Source organism: Centropristis striata, chromosome 21 (assembly GCF_030273125.1).
Source record: "Centropristis striata isolate RG_2023a ecotype Rhode Island chromosome 21, C.striata_1.0, whole genome shotgun sequence".
NCBI classification, from domain to species: Eukaryota; Metazoa; Chordata; class Actinopteri; order Perciformes; family Serranidae; genus Centropristis; species Centropristis striata.
Window position 1 is genome coordinate 14097353 of NC_081537.1, and position 20008 is coordinate 14117360.

A 20008-nucleotide genomic window follows, 5' to 3' on the forward strand; every position below is an offset into this window, starting at 1 on the left:
TTAAATTATCTGCAGAATGCATTATATTATCAACAAAGGTGTCCTGAACTTAGCCTTGATTGCATTTGTATTTTCGTGTGATTCTTTATTCAACTTGGACACAACACACATTTTTCATTGGGAATTCATAATATGTTTTCCAGAAAGTAGGATAATTTTACTCTCCTGAAGGTCATTGAAGGACCAAAAACAGTTCTCTCACTCTAGTTTTTGTAGTTTTAGTCATATTATAAGTGAGAATGTCAAGATCAACATTCAGTCCTTTCACCTAAATTATTTAAAAGATATAATCCTTTTTTCATCAGTTTTGGTAAATCACTTTAAGGAAAGAAGCGTTTCAATGCCATTGGAATTGATGTCTTGTCATCATAAAAACGAAATCCTTTTAGTTAAATGAACCATCTTCCATTAAGAAAAACACATAAAAAAATAAATAAGATGAATGAAAGGAAGAATAATTTGAAATCCATTTGAAAATAGAAATGCTTAATGAAAAAGTATGCCTGGGATACTTTAATGTTGAGAAAACATGCATGAAACCCTGAACTGAAGCAAGGTAAGGCAGGAATGAAGTCATCACCGATGGGAGAGCTCAGCTTAATACTCTCTTGACTTTCTGCTCGATTTGTCAGAATATTAATATTCCATTTAACTCTTAGTCCTTGTGATTTATCTGGTTGGCATTTAGCTGACAGGGTTCTGCAGCCAAAGGTGAGTGTATACATTTCTCCAGCGAGGTAGAATGGGAGTTGTGTAGATCAAGTGTGTACATGTAGTCTTTTATGAAATATTCAACTCTTCAATTTAGATCTCCCTGGACCCATCGGTCTCTCCTTTTTTTTTCTTCATCACATATGTCCACCCGCATTCAATTACACCTGTAAAACTGTGTTTCCTAAACAAGGTATCCAAAACAGGATTGCAGGTCTTATTCTGCCGGATCTGTACATAACAAGAATAGTATGTTTTAATGAGCCTTGGTTTTCTGGGTTGACAGACAATATGTAACTCAGTTTGAGTCCCCTCATGACATGAGTGTGTTTTTAATGAGCTCGAGTCCCAGGATGAGTGGTTGATTTTAGCTGTTTGGACCCCCTTGTGACAAGAGTTGTGGTATGTTTTAATTAGCCTGGGTCCCAAGGTACAGTAAGAGACTATATTTACTCATTTTTAGTGTACCGAGTGACAAGAGTGTATTTTTAATGAGGGTGAGAGACCACACAATGTGTCAAATCAGGCTTTTGGGCTGAGCGTTCAACAGCTCTAAACTCTTTATTCCTGTTTGTTTTTCCAGGGTAAAAACTGTCACTACTTCTAACTAATTAAGCTCATAATGCTTTGATGCTTCTGACTGAAGCCACTTTGACTTTTAAAACACACATAGCTTACTCAAGCTATTGTTGCTGGATTCAAACTTAACATGACTAAATATTACTCGCCCTGAAAGCAGTGGACTGAAATGCAACCCCTCTGCTTTTCCTGTACTTGACTTGACTCTGATTATTATTCATTTGAAGCCTACGGTGTGTAGGCGGTGCTTCACTGGTTGTTTTAATTGAATGTGACTTATCTGCGAATATGAACAAGACAAAACAGAAGGCATGAAAAGAGTTATGCTTGAGTTATTGTATATTCAGTGTGATGATGTGTGTGTGTCTATGTGTTCATGCTGCTGTGGATGTTTTCCTTTGCACCTGTCTGATTGTCTATGCGAGTTCCTGTGTGACAATGAGACTGTGTGCTGGTTTGCGTGTGAGATAACATGCCTGTGATTATGTGGCACAGCTGCAGTGTGGTAAATGATAAGAGCCCCTGCTAAAAAAGAGACAGGGGTACAATGCCATATCAAACAGATTTCACCAGATAGCTCCTCTCTCACCGTGACTTTCTCAGCCAGGCCGGCGTAAAGACTCTATGTAAATGACAGTCCCTAGCATGACTGTGACCCTCTCCCAAACCAATTCCTCCTCACAAGCCCTTCAGTACGGAGTGTCACTCTGAAAGAACTCCCACTCTGCATCAAGACGGAGGGTAAAAACAGGTAAACAGGTAAATTGTGGGGCACCATTGAAACTAAATGAATAGAACTGAAATAACAATTTAAATCACACAGCAGAATGGTCAGAGCAGCAGGGGCACATATTAGCACCTAACTGTGAATGTAGCAGGCTAACTACCCTATTAACAGACCTCAGAAGTCACAGACTCATTAAGGTGAGTTTTCCATTAACAATCAAACAACAGTGGAGTACTACGAAGAATGGAGAGCCAGCCATTAATGAGTATAATTTAACAATCATCCACACACTCTTGTCACAGCTTAGGAAAGCGTTGCTCTTGCCAGGTGTTGACAATTTCAAAGCAAGGGTGGAATTAGCAAGCTAGCTGACTAGCCAGTCATCTGCTACTTAGCTAGCTAGCTTGCTCATTCTGTCATGATTTAATGCTACACTGGTTACAGCAAATGAGTCAAACAGCAGGTTGGTGACCAGCCCTTGGGTTAATGGTCCCTCCACCTTACATCTGCCTGCTAGCCAGTGGCGTGGCGGGATTAGAAAGCTAGCTAACTAGCCAGTCACCTGCTACCTTGCTAATTCCACCATGCTTTCTTTCCACTTTATCACTTGTTGCTAGGACACTACTTTGCTTGAAGGAAAGTGGGCAGCAGCTCAGGAGACGGACAAACTAGCCTGCCATCCGTCTCTGGAGTAGTGCCCCCTATCCTCCAAGCAAAGTAGTCTGCTAGCGGCAAGGGAGTGAGGCGAACAGGCAGCGGAGTGTGCAAGCTAGCTACTTCTTATTTGTGGTTTGATAAAAAAGTAAGTTGTCAACGCTATGTCAAGGCTTTTGTAATATGGGAGTTGCTGTGGGTTCATCAAATGAAAAACATTAGTCCTGGACAGTTAGGGTTGCCAACTCCCCGAAAAATAAATAAGGGACACCTCATTGACAGGGCCGGCCGACCCGATTGCCTTCACCCATCCTGGCGTGGTGACATTTTTTAGCCCCTTATTTGTGAGTGAAATTATTTTTTAACGATTTGACTCGAACCTGAATTGAATTAGATGCATATTTTGTGTGACATGAATACATGGAAAACAAATTATTATCCAGCATTAATACAAAATAACAATTAGGCACTGTTCTTCAAAGATAGTGAGTAGAAAACATCGGCCACTACTGATGGGTGGCCTGCTTGTTCAAAAACTTGTAAAAAAAAAAAAAAAAAAGTTTTATATACTATTTGCTAGTTATTTGTACTTTAAAATGATTTCACACATTTGTTGTTGGTATTTGGGGTTGTTTTTCTGGCCAGGATACATTTTGCAGCCAAAGCAACAACCTTTTCAACTTCCATAATTTTCATCCTCTATATAAAAACTGAAAAGTGGACGTGCAATTAAATGGAGTCTGATGCAGTAACATGCTATGGTATTGAGGTATTGATTTCCATCTCATATTATAGACTATATTACATTGTGCAGGTGTTTGTGATGTTGTGTCCACCCCTTGTACGTCCGTGTGATGGAGGAGGACAGTATATATGCTCATGACAAATATGCTACACCACTAATGTCAATTGTACCAGTGTGGTGGGCTGGCACTGCAGATTAATGGTATATATTGTGCGTGTGTCAGCATGTGGGAGAGTGTCAGCGTGTGGATGTGGGTGGAGTTGGAGTCTTCAAGGTGATTTTAATATTTATTACTGCTTTCCTTTGTTGTTAGAGGTTTTATCCAAAGTGAACGTCTCTCTCCCATCTGTCCTCAGTTCGGCCTCCCTTCTCTTTTTTCTCTGTCTCTATCACTGCTTTTTTTTCTGTCTGCCATTTCTTACCCCCATATCTGAAGCAGACTGGTTTTTCTTTGCTTCAGGAACTTCTCCCCTTTCACATTTTTTGCTTTTTTTTCTATCTCTCTGCTGCCTTTACTTACTCATCTCCACCCTTCAAGTGTCCCTCATTTTCTCTTCAATGCTATAAATTACTTATTAAAAACAGCTTATTAATTGAATTATGTATGAACTTCGCAAGAAACCCTTAACGCACACAAACAGCACTATATACAATATATATCTTTGAAAAAACCTTGGCCTGTATTAGAACAGGGTATTATACATTTAAACAAATGTATTTTACAGGAATTCATTAACTTTGTGTTGAATACATTTATTTGCTTTCATCCCTTGTTGGTATAATATACAGAGCAAGGCTCAGGACTTATCCAGCCTTGCTCTGCATAAAAAAAACAAATAATCCTAAAACCACCGATTTAGTGAACCTGGTCTCACAGAAATCCGTGAAATAGCCACGGAATCGCTCAAATTTCCGTGAAACTGACACGGATTTCGCTACAATGCAAGTTAAAGACAGTCATATCCCGTGGCCATCCCATTGATATTTTTTCCTATTGGTTTGTTCCAAGTCACGTGACTTTCAAGGTTCCGGCGGTCAGAACAAAAAACATGGCGGACAGTTCTCTCATTTTTAGTGAAAAAATTAATATTTTGACTTTGTTTCTGCATGAAAATGGATTTTGATCACATTTCTAGTGAGAAATATATGTTTTATTTTCTAAATATTCACTCAGTGAATGTACATAATCACTTTGTGGTGAAGATCTCGCCAGAAAAATATGACTGTCATTAACTTGCATTGTTGCGAAATCTGTGTCAGTTTCACGGAAATTTGAGCGATTCCGTGGCTATTCCACGGATTTTAAGTTAAGCGAAATCCGTGGCTATTTCACGGATTTCTGTGAGACCATGTTGGATTTAGTTGACTTATCTTGCCAAAATGACAATTTGTGGTTTTTGGAGGGAGTTGCACTTTAGAACCACTTCTTCATTACAGTAACAACAGTTTATCCATCGACCCAGCACCTCAATGCATCATCTTCAGCTAGCACAGGGCCCATTCAGTATTGGTATTGTTCTCTGTGCAGACTGTACAAACGTGGCAACCTTATTGAGACGTTGGGAAGCTGCACATAGTATTAAGGCCTCACTGTTGCTCGTAAAGAAATAACTGACGTGAATCTCCCTAAAACAACAAATATTTTGACATTTCTGTTTATGTAAGAGTTGATCAAAGGAGACATTAGAGAGCTTTAGAAGTGTTGGTTCAAGCCAGAATCCAAATATCTTTTGGAAAGGGCCACATCCTTCAACTCAAGGATGAACGGATTAATTAGTCCTTGTAGTTCAAACACAATATTACCTTGCAGAACACACTAGTTATGACAAAATTTCACATAAATTCCTAATAGGATGAAGTGATGAAGTGACTACATTTTATATCCAAAAGGTCAAAGATCACCTTCAATGTGAGAACATAATGTTCAGCAAAACAACTTTTTCTGGCCATTATTCAACACCATAACTCAGGTACAGAAAAGGAATAATTTGGTGACACTAATCTTCTTGGGTGTCCAAGCACTTTCCCCACTTTGGAAAGAGGCCAGGGTATCTGTTCCCCCTGCCTCCATTCGCCATGCTAAGCTATCCTAAATACATCCTGACCTCAGCTCTTCACTTAAAGTTCACCTGTGGAGTTCACATGTAAATACCCTGTGTCCTTGAGGTCAAAATGCACCTTAGTGTAGCAGATTGTAAGGATTCCTAATTGGAAAATGTGTTTTTCATTTCACTGTGTCTTTAAGACCTTGCTTGTAATTCAACAAGTAGTCAACAAACTCAGCAGGGTGCATCTAAAGCACAGAAATGACATTGACATTGATCTTTTCATCTCTTTCTCAGAAAGAAAGAAAATAAAGGTAGTACCTTAAATGTGAGCTTTTTATCCTCATTTCTCCTCCAACAGAATAAAAAGCCAGGCTATAGCTGCGGCCAACAATGTGGATCCTGCAGCTTCTGGCTCCCAGAGAGCATTCGGGGTTACCGGAGGGGTGTTTATGTATTTCCACCATGTGTCCTCAGAACAACTACCGTCTGATTACCACCACTACCGCTGTCAGCTGTGTTCAACCCTACGCTGGCCGGGAACAGACCTGACATCGTGAGACAGAGACAGAGAGAGAAAGGGAGGGAGTCAGGATAATGGATAAGCCAGCACAGTGACAAAGTGGTGATCCCTACAGCACTGAGCCTGCGTGTGTATGTGTGTCTTTATGTGTGTATGCGAGCAGGTCTACAATCCGTTTTCTCCAGAGATACATCAATCTAACACAAGGTCACACTGTCTCTCTTCTACAATCCTCTTCTTTTACTCCTCTCTCCACAACCCCTCTCCTTCCTTCTCCTCTCTTCTTTCTCCTCCTCTGCCAATCTTCTCTGTCTCCTTGAATCGTCTCCTCTCACCTCTCCAATTTTGTCCCCTCTGCTCCTCCTCTGTCCTCCATGGATGAACGGATCGGAGGGGGGAAAGACGGACGGATGGATGGATAGATGAATGGGTGATGGATGAACGGCTGGCTGGTTTGGTAGCGGAGGGGAGACGAAGAGGAATCGGACCCAAGAGAGAGCTGCAGATTGGTGTACCTGCTGATGGAAGCTTAAAAAGGACATGACACGAGAAAAAACACCCTTTCTCCTGTCTGTCTGCACCTGCTACCACCGTATCTCTCAATCCTCTTGTTTGAAAGGTTATATCGTATATTTTTAGAAGTCAATTCTGTTGCAAAAACGTGAGCTGAAATGCATTGTGGGCCGTGTTGCGGAACGGACACAAGGGCATCAGTTAGAATGAATGAAAGGAATTACTAGGGTTGCTTCTTTTTTTAACATTATTTTCTTGCATGGTTTTAATAATGTGCTTTTAATTAGTAAATTATCACAAAGGGCTTCTTTGCATAATAATTAAGTTATATCAAAAAGGCCTGATTCGTAATTAACTTACAAACCCCGTGGAACACTATTAATGGCTACACGCCCACACATACTGTACAACACATATTGTTCATGATATTAGGTCAGTGTGACGCCATTAATCCTCATTAATTTCATTGTGTGCATATGTAAAGGACACCTGAAACACTGCGTAGTTTTTAATGTTATTCTATTATTTCTTTTAATTACATCTCACTTGATGCAACAGCATATTGAATGGCAGCCTCTTCCATCTTCCAACTTGTTATTTTATCAATTTTACTTCAGCATTGCTCCCCAGAGTGGACACTTTCATCATAAAATGTTTACTTTGCCATTTTTTAAGCGTGCCACATCCAAATCCTGTGGCCATCGATCAACAGTGGAAGCAGCTTTTTCAAACTCCCCTCTCCCTTAAAGACAGAAATATTTTCAGATATCTGATCAACACTAAGGTCTCTTGAGATAACTTCCTTTGCTCATATGTTCACATATTATTCCAGCATATTTTGGAGTTCACCGTCACTGGGTTTTCCCATTCACAGTCTAGACTCCAGGCAAGGTAGCCAAGCGAGGATTTAACAGATGGTAACAAGCAGGATGCAGTCAAGTACAACTTCAACTCAAATGAGCGCGTTTTCACAATATGGCACAGTTGAAAATCTGATTAAAAAGTCTTAGAAACTATTTCAAAGAAAGTGTTGAGCCTGAAATTAGAAAGTTAGCAGCAACTGGTTATTATTTTATTTTAATCACTGACCTTCAGTGGTGTTGGTAGGCGGATTTTGCCACCTTGGATAGACCTAGACAAAGTGTTTTCCTCTGGCTGCATATTTATTCCACACATTCAGTCAGGTCTGTGTCAGTTTCTGCTTTTTACGTGCACAGTGGCTTATACAATTAACTTCCTTGTTTACAGGGACAGTACAGTTAAGTTTAGGCAACAAACTACTTAAAATAACTCTTTCCACACTTTTCTACTAGATGCAGTTACAAAGGTGATCTGTATATATATATATATATATATATATATATATATATATGGAAGTTAATTTACAGGTTATCTTAAAATAGCAACAGTTAAAATAGCAATGGTGACGTCTCGACACTTGTGTCTAATAATAACGTGGCATGGTGTACATCTGAGTTAGTTGAAAGCCCAAGGCGCTGAAGTAGAAGTACGAACAAGCCAAAGCATTTGTTGTCCTACAGCAGAATGGTAATGAGTGCAGCCAGACCGTGACACAGTGCTGTGGAGATAGGTCTGGCTATGCCGTAGGGGCTTATGCGTCCATATCTGAAGCCAAGGGGCACTGACCGAGCGCCAGTATCTGACAAGTTGGAAGTGAGAACTGGTTGATTTATTGTTCAGACACGAGAGCAATATCGATTGTCTAAACTCTTACCAAGAAAGTGAATCATTTCCTAAAATGTCAAACTATTGCTTTAAGCTTGTTTGCTTTACTTGACTACATTACCAGCATCATTCAACCCATTCACTTCTGGATAAGAGACAAGAATATAGAACATTATAATCTTCAGAAGACCTCCTGCTATTTTTTCTCTCCTGTGAAATGGGCTCCACATTGCCTCTCTCACAGGCTCAATCTGAAACATCACCAGATGAAACAAGTCAATTATTTCAGTGGAAGCAGGCCAGTGAGATGGCTCCGATGCCTGTGGTATTCTTCTCTGTCATTTGGGAAGAAAGAATCTTCAGCTTGCCAATACTTATGGTCCATGTCGTCTGATTCTGTGCCATGGAATTAACCTCTGCAGACACTAATTTATTGTTGGAGTGCATGTACTGCTGATTATGTATGTGTATGTGTTTCTGGCTAGCTTATACCTAAACACTTTATTCCTCCACTATGTGCCATTGCTGTGTTTTACACGTTGCATTATTGTACTATACTTTCTTGTGTGTGATAGAAATAGCTCAGTCATTAAAATGTCGTATCTTATTTGTTTAATCTGTACAAAAACCAAAGAGGCTTACATAGATTTGGTATTTTTTGTGATTTAACACCCCTGCAGTTCACTTCTACTCTACTGCAGGTCCAAAGCTCTTGTGCTAGGGGTGTAAACACCAACATTTCCCAGTGCTCTAAGCTCCCAGCCCTGGCGGTGCTAAGTGAGCTAATTGACCACAGCTACAGTTAGCAACAGTTAGCAGTTAGCTTTACTTAAGCAACAAGTAAAGCTTTCTGTCCATCAGGAAATTCATCAGGAAAGTGTGTTAGTGTGTTTGTATCCGCCCCTCAAAGTTACACAGTGCAGAATCAGGCGTTTGGTAGCAGTCAATGTAGCATCAAGGCGTTTGGTAGCAGTCAATGTAGCATCAAGGCGATTGGTAGCACTCAATGTAGCATCAACATTATTTTAAAGGTAAAATAGTTAAGTAATGAATACCTTCAAAATAACCATTTGTATATCAATAACTCATCCTTTGCTCGTTCAGACCATGCAAAAGTGTTTTAAATGCTAAGATTCTATCAAAAATGGCATGTGTTTGGGAAGTACTGAGCCTACAACTGGATGAATGAGACTTGGATTATGAGTGGTGTTAAGAGTGTGTATAGGACAACAAAGCTTTCATGGCGTGAGCAACTAATAGAAAAATGGTCATTTTGGCAGTGAAGTATTCCTTTCAGGATTGTGACAGTAAGATCCCATGAAAGCAGATATTAATACATTTGTTTTCTGCAGATTTTCTCTGCAGAGTGACTCATTCTACGTATCCGATAGACACACAAACCCACAATCAGCGTTGTCCAGGTGCCCTATTGAGTCACAGTCTCAGCATGTATATTTTATGGTAACTCGAGCATGTGTGAGTGTGTGAGTGCAGACTGGCATATGGGCTCCATTGTGTAAACTGTGTTAAGCTGTGTGAATGTGCACATGGAGTTGTGTCACGAAGAAATGGTTCCTAAGCAGCATATGTGTGTATCCTGGAGACAGTTGCTTAGCTGTGTCTGTGTGTACTGAACAACAGTAGCCTGTTTGGACTCTCAGATGATTGCTGTGTTCTTCATCTGCAGTCACAGTCACTTCTCTCTCTCTTCTTTCTTCGTCAACTTTGTCCTTAATGGGGACTTTTTTTCCCTGCCTCCCTTGGCAACCCGTACCTGCTTATTGCACTTGCCAAATTTAGATGGACAGAATTTAAATAGTAAATAAGGAAGATATTGATTGAAACACTCCAGGTTTAAATAAAGAGGCGTTGGGTGGATGATAAATCTGATCTTTTCTCATTGACTGATTGTGATATTGTCTGAACAGAGAGGTCTATTTCAAAGTCTTTTTAAAAACATTTTTTTCATGTGGTCCACACCTTGAACGTTCAACCTCCCATTCCCCTCATACAGCTCTCCGTGGAGCTTTTCATCAGCTTGACAGAAACCTGGCATTAGATGGATTTATTCACTTGCTCATGCACAAAGTCATTTCGGTGATTATTTTCTTTCTCCAGAAACTTTTAGAGAAGAAGTTTGCACTTATCTGAGAATAAGTGAGTGCTTACAGGAAGACAAGTACATATCGATGAGGGAAGAAATGCAGAAGTAAACTTTTGAGGGTGAGCACGAGTGGACACTTAAGGAGGATAAGTAGCTGCATACAAGAGAACACTAACTGTGCTATAGGGGCCCTTTTATTGGATGTCTCATACAAACAAGTGCACTCTCGTGAGGAAATGTGCCTGTGACCTATGTGAAAGGAGAGCAGAGAATTTGCATTTCTTTGCAATTGACTCTTCAAAGCGAATTTCCTCTCAAGATCTTCAACCTTGAGTAAACTGTCATGCACAAAGAAAGGAAATTACTTTAACACATGATTACATTTAGGACCTGCTAACAATAATACATGAAGGCATTTGTTTTAATCAAGAACTTAAAAAGAAGGGGCACAAATTTCTTTGAATTGATCCTAAACAGAGAGAAATTGGACTTTAAATGAGCATTGCCTATCCGTTCTGGATATACAGATCTTAAAAGCTAATTTCAATTTGAAATCTCACCGTGTTCGCCTGTCAGTTTAAGTTACAGCACGGACTGTTTACTGTTTCGTCCCATTTAATTTTTATTATTTGCGGGGGAAAGCAGACTGACAGGTAAAGACAGGGAGGCGGATGAGAAGAGACAGAGGAGGGAAGAAACCGAGGGCAGAGAAAGAGATAGAGATGCCCCATAGAGAACAAATGGCTGGTTAGTAATAAATGAGGGGCATCAGCTTACACTGAAGGATAAAAAGGCAGTCAAGCAGGGGATACACATCTGTCATCTGCTACACACACACACACACACACACACACACATGCAGGCCAGCTGGTAGAGTGTGATGTAACTAGTGACTATTGTTCCATGGCTCATGCATCTTTCTGGATTGCTAACCTGAGATGCACCCACAGAAGAGCTTCAAAAGGGTTACGGGGTAAAAAATTTCCCCTCCCCGCCACAGAGACCTTGGATGGTGAATGAAGGCACAAGCAACCAGGCCATGCATGTGGTAGGAAAGCTAATGAGGGTTCACATTGGTCGGGGCACCTGCACGGAGAGGTGGAACTAAAGGTACAGCGTGAACCGCACGCACATAAAGCCTTAAAAATAATCAGTCGGCACAACTCGCTCTCAAAAGAAACTACTATGTTTTGCAGCGATAATAATGGTGGAATGTATCGGCAAACCACTCACATAGTTAATTTGTTTTTCTTATATTATCCAACCAAGACAAATACAGCACCATTAGCATCTTTACATTTATGTTTAGACAACTTAATTCCCTTGGTTAGAAAGTAACATTAAATAAAGACATTTTGGGGAATATGCTTATTTGTTTTCTCTCCAAAAGTTAGATCTCATAACTGTTCATTAAATAAGGGTTTTGCTCAGTATAAAGACGGGACACAGGGGAAAACAACTCGCCTGTTTTTCTCCACAGGTCAGAACTCCACCAAGCACTACCTCGGAATCTCACTAATCATGTAAATAATGTCAATTTGTTGTTTTACAGGGGAGTTATAAGGGGCAACCATTTCCAGGAGGTCACTGTGTCCGGCTATTTGCCAAGAATCACAAATTATTGTTTTTTCCTCATCACACTCTGAAAATGAAAATGTATTTCCCAAAAGGCTGAACTGTTCCTTTAATGTTTAACCCAAAGAATTATCTACTCTAGTGAGTATTTATTCATCTAAAACTAACACCAAGCGAGAGACGCAACATGGACCTTTGTTTACTGCAGTATTGCCAATTTGGCAACTTTCTCGCTAAATTTAGCACATTTTCAGACCCTCTTAGGGACTTCATTTTTAAAAAGCAACTAGTGACAAATTTAGTGACTTTTAAAGACCATCAGGGGAAAAGGAAGAAACATATTGTAATTTATTAGAGTTATCACACTCTATGGCTCTTCTGCCAACAGCCCGGGGTCTCTTCCTCTATTCTTGATAATCTGGCTACTTTCATTGAAAAGAAAATTGGCAACACTGTTTAAATTTTAGACAGAAAGAACTGCTGAGCTAACACTAAACAGTACACAGTGAATAGGATTCAATATGTGGTATAAAGTATACAATCAGACACAAAGATATGCTAATGTTATTCATTTCATTTTGCTAAATACTGTTAGATAAATTATTCATGATAAGCTGACGTTTTGTTGGCATTTAGTTAGCATAGCATGAGCTAGTATGTCAGAGTGACTATATATTTGGCTTGTAGGTCCTGTACCCACCTGTTCGTAAATTGGATCTCCAAAGATTTAAAGTTGTTGAATTGCTTAATCGTGCAGGTGCCAACAGCAAACAGATATACAGATATACATCAGTGGCCGCAATGGGTAGCAAGCTGTTAAGATCTGTTGACTATTGGTTACCTCTTAATTTGTAAGGATCACAGACTTATGGTCATTTATTGCTCAATTACTTCTGGCAGGAGCTTTTCTTTTTTGGGCATTTGTCTGCCTGGCATACTTATACATTTCTGACATTATTATGTCCTAAAAGCACTTACGTCCTAACAGGACTCAACTTAGTACATGTCACTTTTTCTTGCTTATTCTTGTGTTGTTTCTTGACTTCATCCTTGCTTGTGTTGTATGATCTCTCAAATGTATGTCACTTTGAATATAAGCGTCTGCTAAATGACAATGTATATTTATTAGTAGATTTATAGTAGTTTGTAGATGATGAACGATTGACGGATAACTAGACAGATGAAGGAAGATGATCACTACCATAGCTATGTGAGCTATCCTCAAAAATGGCGGAGCTGCCTCAGAATGCTTTGCAATTCCCATTCCCTATATATAATAAGAATTTCTAAAAAAGCTTTGTCATTGTAGCTAATCCGAGCAAACATTGTTTTATCCACAACGTACTTTGCAAAGCAAATTATATGTTTATAAAACATTTTCATAGTGACTTGGCTGATTAGCATCACTCACGTAGCTAACAGGTTAGCATGGACAAGAACTGGGAGAAAATTAGGGTTATTTTTGTTTTTAAGTTTAAAGAAGTTTGAGTTTGTTTTTATTAACTGGACACAAAAGTATGCCACAGGTTGAGCTTGTTGCTGCTTGACAAAATAATCATCTCCAAATGCTATCTCGAAAAACTGCCAAGTTGCTAACAAATGCCATATCTGTTGACAAGCTAACAAGCTAATATGACACAGATGAACATGTTGTAGCATAGTTGCCAGTAGATATTTCATACACTTATAAAACAAGCTCACATCCGTGCTACATTCAACACACAGTGTATAATGTGAAGTTCACAAGCTAGCATTTAGCTTGATAAGGGGGTCAGTTTTAAATCAGCACGCCCTTTAGCTAAGAAAATGTTCTTTCAGCATGACAAATTGGGAAACCAATCGTTTTCAGCTAATAAGATAAGCTAATTCAGATCCCCAGGACAATTTAATCTATATTTGGGAACACTCAATACCATCTCCCATAGCAAGAAACAAGACACAATACCAATGAATCCTGAGATAATCTATGATGTCACACAGTTGTAATGTTTAATTGTGGAGCCAGAGAGACTGAGTGAGTGTGAGAGAAAGTGTGATCATTGTTCCATGCAGTCTATTTTCTAGGTGAGCAGATATCCGTCTTCCAGCCTCCCGCTGGGATTTTTTTCCCAACCATCCTCGAGAGCTGAACAATAATGTTGGCCTGTCTGATGAATGTGGGTGTTATTCATATTCTGGCGAGGACAGAGGGATGAAGCAGAATCCTTGAATGTTGCTGCTGTTTCCCCCCCTCTGAATGGGACTGTATTAAGCTTTCAACTTGGGTTAATAGTCGCACAGTAAGAGCCTGTTGTGGCAGTGCATGGAGGTGTAAAAATGTATGAAGATAAGCACATCAACATTTGTATACTGTACATGCAAATATCCATACCTCGCAGCACTTTTTTGTTACTTTACACTTGCCTACACTTTATTTCGCCCATGTTTTTCAAAACTTCAAACCCACTTCATGTTCAACTCTCCTCTTTTTCTATCTCTTATTCTGCTTAAGGTTAATTCTTATCTCTAATTCTTATTTTTCTCGTATGCTTTTCCCTTCTTTCTCCTCTCCTCCTCCCTGGTGGGATGTTTCAAACTGCAGACTGGCAATATGAGGGTAAGGACTATCTCTTCTTTCTTCTTCTGTTAACTGTGTGTTCAGTCACTGTGCTGGTTTATTAACCCCTGCTAACCCTACAGAGATGACTGCAGGGGTTTATTTCTGTCCTTACCATTGAAAAAATGGGCATTAGTCTTCCCTTTCTGTGAAGTCCTGCCTCCCTTACCTCATTTCTTTTGCAACTACATTTCACTCTAATTATAATTCCTCGGCTCTTATCCTACACAACCCATTTCCTCTCACTGCAGATAGAAGAGGTTAATAAGCTATAGATTATATCTACCAGGCTTATCCTTTATAATGTCTAAATATTTATTGCTGTCGACTTTACAGCAATGGTTTTACATGTCTATATTTACTTATTTTATCCGTCTCCCTGTCATTTTCTTCTCCCTAGACTCCAGTTTTATCTCCTTTATCACTCCATTCTGCTAGCCCCTTTGCTCCTCAGTCTTTTTTCTCGTGGCCAATGTTCACCTTCGCTCCTTTAAGTTCTTAAATTCCATTGGTGTTAGGGTTAACCCTAACCATAAACCCTAACCACTAGCCCTAACCCCTATATGCACAGCCCAAATCCATTTCAAAGGGAGATACCGGTGTGTGCAGCAGCCACTTATTTTGAAAAGATGAAACTTGCAAAACATTTTTAAACATTTTCCTTCTTCCTTCCTTTCCTAAATACCAACCTCCATATGCTTCATGCTTTCTGATAATAGATATAAAGAAGCGAAACCCGACAAAATGCAAATGTGAACTCTAAATGTTCCCCTTTTTCCTTTTCACCTTTCCAGAATGTAAACTATCTCGGTCGGGTCCTCCTGCTACCATCGTTGCCATAGATGAAGAAAGCCCCAACGGTAAAGTATTCAGCTACTTCTTCATTCTATACTGGAACTTTAATCGAGGCCTATAACTCTGGCTGTGACAGGCGAACACTTTTGCTTTAATTAAAACAACAGATTTTTTAAGATAATCATCACCTTTTACCGTATGTTAAACAAACACTCTTAGATGATTTTGACCTTTGCAGCCGATGCTGATTGGCATGGCATGTAACCTGCACTCATTAATATTCATTAGGTTTGTGCCGACTGTGTCAGGGTTGGATCCCTGTCCCAGAAGATAAGACATTAGGTCATTCAATTTAAGCTTATTCACCGTCTATGAGCATCAACAACAACGATATATGAGGGGCTTTCTGTGTGTGCTTGTGTTACAGAATTTTAAATGTGGAGCCACACCCAGGCTAGTAGGATAGCTTAGCTTAGCCTTAGGACTGAAAACAGGGGCAAAGAAGTAGCCTTTTTACTTTTGGAAGATAAGACCCTTTCAGACATGCAGTCTGTCCCCTGTCTCAGAGAAAAAGACATTTTGGCTGTGTGTCGGTTGTGAATGAAACAGTAATATTGTAGGAACAGGCACATAAAGGGTTACGTCCATAAAAAAACACTTTCATGTGGAGCGGCAGAAATAATATTTCGGGTGGGCCAGTACAAAAGTGGATGGGCCATCTTTTCCCAGAAAAAAAGACTCTTTAGAACTATAAAAAATAACTATACTATAAAATATAACTAACTATAGCTAATTTAGAACTTTAAAAATGACAATTATTGACAAACTGGAAAAACAGTGACTATTTTACTTCGCAACATTATGCATTACAAAGGAAATGACAGCAAAACACTGCCTATAACACACGCTTTCCCAACAGAGCTCGATAAAGGCTGTACACAATACAACAGTAAAAACAAAACATGTGTATCGGCTCTATGGCATGGCACAATAAATCATTTTATTGCACAAAGTGCCGAATACAGATGAACCCAATCAGTAGATAAGGTGTTAACGCACAGCATAACATAGGCCTGCATCAGACAGAATTCTCACATTAACGGCGGTTGTTGTTTCAGTACCACGGACAGCTCATGCTATTTGACTTGAACTACTGGAAATTGACTTTTCCATGATGTTCTAATTGATTGAGATGCACCTGTATATAGTTTCTTATGGTACTTTAATAAACAAGAAGTCTATATGAAATAACCACACGGTAAAGCCTATTTTTTGTATACTCCTGTCTGAATTAAATACTTGATAAATAATTAGTATGAGTATTTTCTCAGGGATCAGAATATAAAGCATCGTTAAATTAGTAAATCTTGCCATTATGCAGTTCTGGCTACTGTTTTTTAACATTGTGATAGAAAAAAAATTAAATTGTCATATCACCCAGCATGAATCTACACCAATTGTTTCACAGGTGAAGAATATTGGCACTAAACAAAAACCACTCTTATCCCGCTGTGTTCCAGAAAATAAGTCTTGCCACATTCTCTTCTTCTCCTGTTGAGTTTGATGGTGGTTGGCATCAATAGGTGTTGCATTACCACCACTTGCTGAATTGTCCTTTGCACTCTCCCCATGTAGTGGGTGTGTGAATAATGAAAATCACAATCAATTCCTAATTACCAGGAACTGTGTGTGAAAGAAGAAGCTTCATTAATAAGGTATATCTTGTCTTAAGTCTCAACTGTTGCTCGGCAGGAAGTCACTGCACCAAATAAATAGTCCCAAACAATATACCCTGTATACCCACAAATTATTGTTTTACACCTCAGTTTTCTTTTTCTTTTTTTTTATTGGTGAAATGACGTAACAAACAAGGTGACATGAGAGACAAATACACTACACCATGTGGACCACAAGTAGAGACAGCAGACATACAGCGCAAACAACAAAAAAACATAAATGATAAACGATTTGTACAGAGGCATCACAGGTGTATGTGCGTGTGTGTGTGCGTGTGTGTATGTGGATGAGGGGCAGATGCTACAACATATATATAAATATATATAACATGGCTCACTTATATGTATAACACAATGAAAATAAATAGGCAAACAAAGCAAGAAGCGCTAACGCGAGAAGAGAGGGAAGAGGAAAGAAAGAGAAAACAAATAAACAAGACTAGATAAAATAACTAATTAAATAAACAAAAAATAAAAAAAGATAATAATATATATTTTTTAAATAATAATAATTATATATATATACATATATATATATATACACACATACATACGCACCTACAAAATAAATATAAACAATATATAATATAATATATAATATAATAACACAGGGGGATGGGAGACATCACCACACAATATAGTTTGATTCGAAACAGAACAACATCTTACACAATAACAAGATGTGCAAGATCATACACATAATTGACCAAACATAAACCAACACATCATGACAATGATAGCCACGACAACAACATACGTCGCAGTGAGGGGGCGAGGCCAGACACGCCTCAGTTTTCTAACGGATTTAAGAAATAAGATATGACATGCTAGTTGGGGAGCTGTAGGCGTGGCGGGCAGATAAGTTACCTTTGGGCAGAGCCTGGCCAACTGATTCCCCTGTTTCCAGTTTGTATGACAGGCTTTGTTAACAGCTGCTGGCTGTAGCTTCTTATTAAACAGGGGTATTATTAATTTTGGTTCCACAGAACTTGATGTGTGTCAAATGGCTGTTTAGCAACTAAATCCTTGAGAGGATATTATCAGACGCTGGACATTTGTTTGACTAGAACTCCCAATTTGAATATTTGAGACAAATATCTATTTTTTCTTCTCTTCTCTTTTCTTCTCTCCTCTTTCCTCGCATGCCATCTAAACAAAAATAAGGCTGCCAGAGTTTTCAGACACCTTTTATCTCAACACCAAAGGAAATATCTTCAGCGTATTTTTGTCTCCAGAGTTAGCACAAACTGTTTAAGACCTTCTTAGGTAATTAGTGGCTCCTGGATTTGATGGATCTGCCATTTAGACCGTGCAGAAGAATATAAACAAACATACAATGCCAGAGCCTGCTGAGGAGTGTGTTTTAGTGAGGCTTGTTTAATGAGCAGCATTTTTGTGAGGTTATGGGAAGATTATTAGTGGAAGGATCGCACTGTAATTGATGTTTTTAAGACGTATTTTGGGCACAAGTAAATTAAGGCTCATGTTGGCCGCTAAATCTTTCACTGAGGTGAAACGTACCCTCTTATCTCCAGACTATAGATGACTGTACAGCAACAGAAACATGTCATAATGTTTGCCATGTCTGCTTTTCAGCAAAGTTTTATATAGTGAGCCCGATCGCTGTAATCCTAAATGACATAAGAAGAGATTAGCATAGCAACACCAGACAGAGAGGAGAGCCGCGCCTCCGTCTACCCAGCTGGCATGTCTGCATCTGATATGACTTAATGCATCCTATTAAGCTATTCATCCTTTAAGTTCTTATAATTTATATTTGTAGTGTATTCTTTGATATTCTTTATTCAGATTAGTGTTTACTGCACATCAGCCTGGGACTGATAATTATGTGACTTGAGACCATGTTTATTTTTTTTGTTTTTTTTTAACTTTAGTTTTTCACACAGTATTTCCAATTATACATGCATGACTCAAAGACACCTCTATTTAAAAAAATTAAATAAATAATAACGATACTACTACTACTACTACTACTACTACTACTTCTACTACTACTACTAATAATAATAATAATATGTATATGTATATGTATATACAGTTGAAACCAGAAGTTTACATACACTATATAAAAAGACACATATGCTTTTTTTCTCACTGTCTGACATGAAATCAGACAATCACTTTTCCTGTTTTAGGTCCGTTAGGATTACCAAAATTATTTCTATTGGCTAAATGCCAGAATAATGAGAGAAGGATTTTTTTGGACAATTTTTTATTACTTTCTTCAAAGTCAGAAGTTTACATACACTAACATTATTATGCCTTGAAACAATTTGGGAAAGCCCAGATGATGCTGTCATGTCTTTGGAAGCTTCTGATAGGTTTATTTTTTTATTTTATAGGTATTTTAAGGTACACCTGAAACACACTGCTTCTTTGTGTTAAATCATGGGAAAGTCAGGGCGTTCCCGGTGGCACACCTGGTAGAGCGCGTACCATAGAGGCATTGTCCTCGCAAGCGGTTCGAATCCGGCTCGGAGCCCTTTCCCGCATGTCCTCCCCTCTGTCTCCCCCTTCACTCTGTCTCTATCAATAAAGCCCAAAAATGGCCAAAAAATATCAAAATTTAAAAAATAAATTTAAAAAAATCATGGGAAAGTCAAAAGAAATCAAGAAATCACTTGCAAAAGTCTGGTTCATCCTTGGGTGCAATTTCCAGAAGGTGCCACATTCATCTGTTCAAATAATTATACCCAAGTATAAACACCATGGGAATGTCCAGACATCATACCGCTCAGGAAGGAGACGGGTTCTGTGTTCCAGAGATGAACGTGCTTTGGTCCAAAATGTGCATATCAACCCAGGAACAAAAGCAAAAGTGTGTCATTATCCAGTGAAACGAGTCCTGAGACATGGGCTGAAAGGCCACTGTGCCAGGAAGAAGCCATTACTCCAAAATAAACATAAAAAAAGCCAGATTACAGTTTGCAAATGCACACAAAGACCTTAATTTTTGGAGACATGTCCTGTGGTCTGACAAAACTGTAATCTGGCTTTT

At 38.9% G+C, this 20008-nt stretch overlaps 1 protein-coding gene across 1 annotated transcript in view; it reads left to right on the forward strand.

Moving 5' to 3' along the window:
• The window catches only part of LOC131959323 (protocadherin-15-like), a 229577-nt gene that overhangs the window by 34142 nt on the left and 175427 nt on the right, over positions 1 to 20008 (forward strand). Inside the window, exons 4-5 of the mRNA XM_059324483.1 lie at positions 14444 to 14458; positions 15253 to 15318. Of these exons, the coding sequence (XP_059180466.1) occupies positions 14444 to 14458; positions 15253 to 15318 (81 nt within the window). The remainder of the gene's footprint in view (positions 1 to 14443; positions 14459 to 15252; positions 15319 to 20008) is intronic.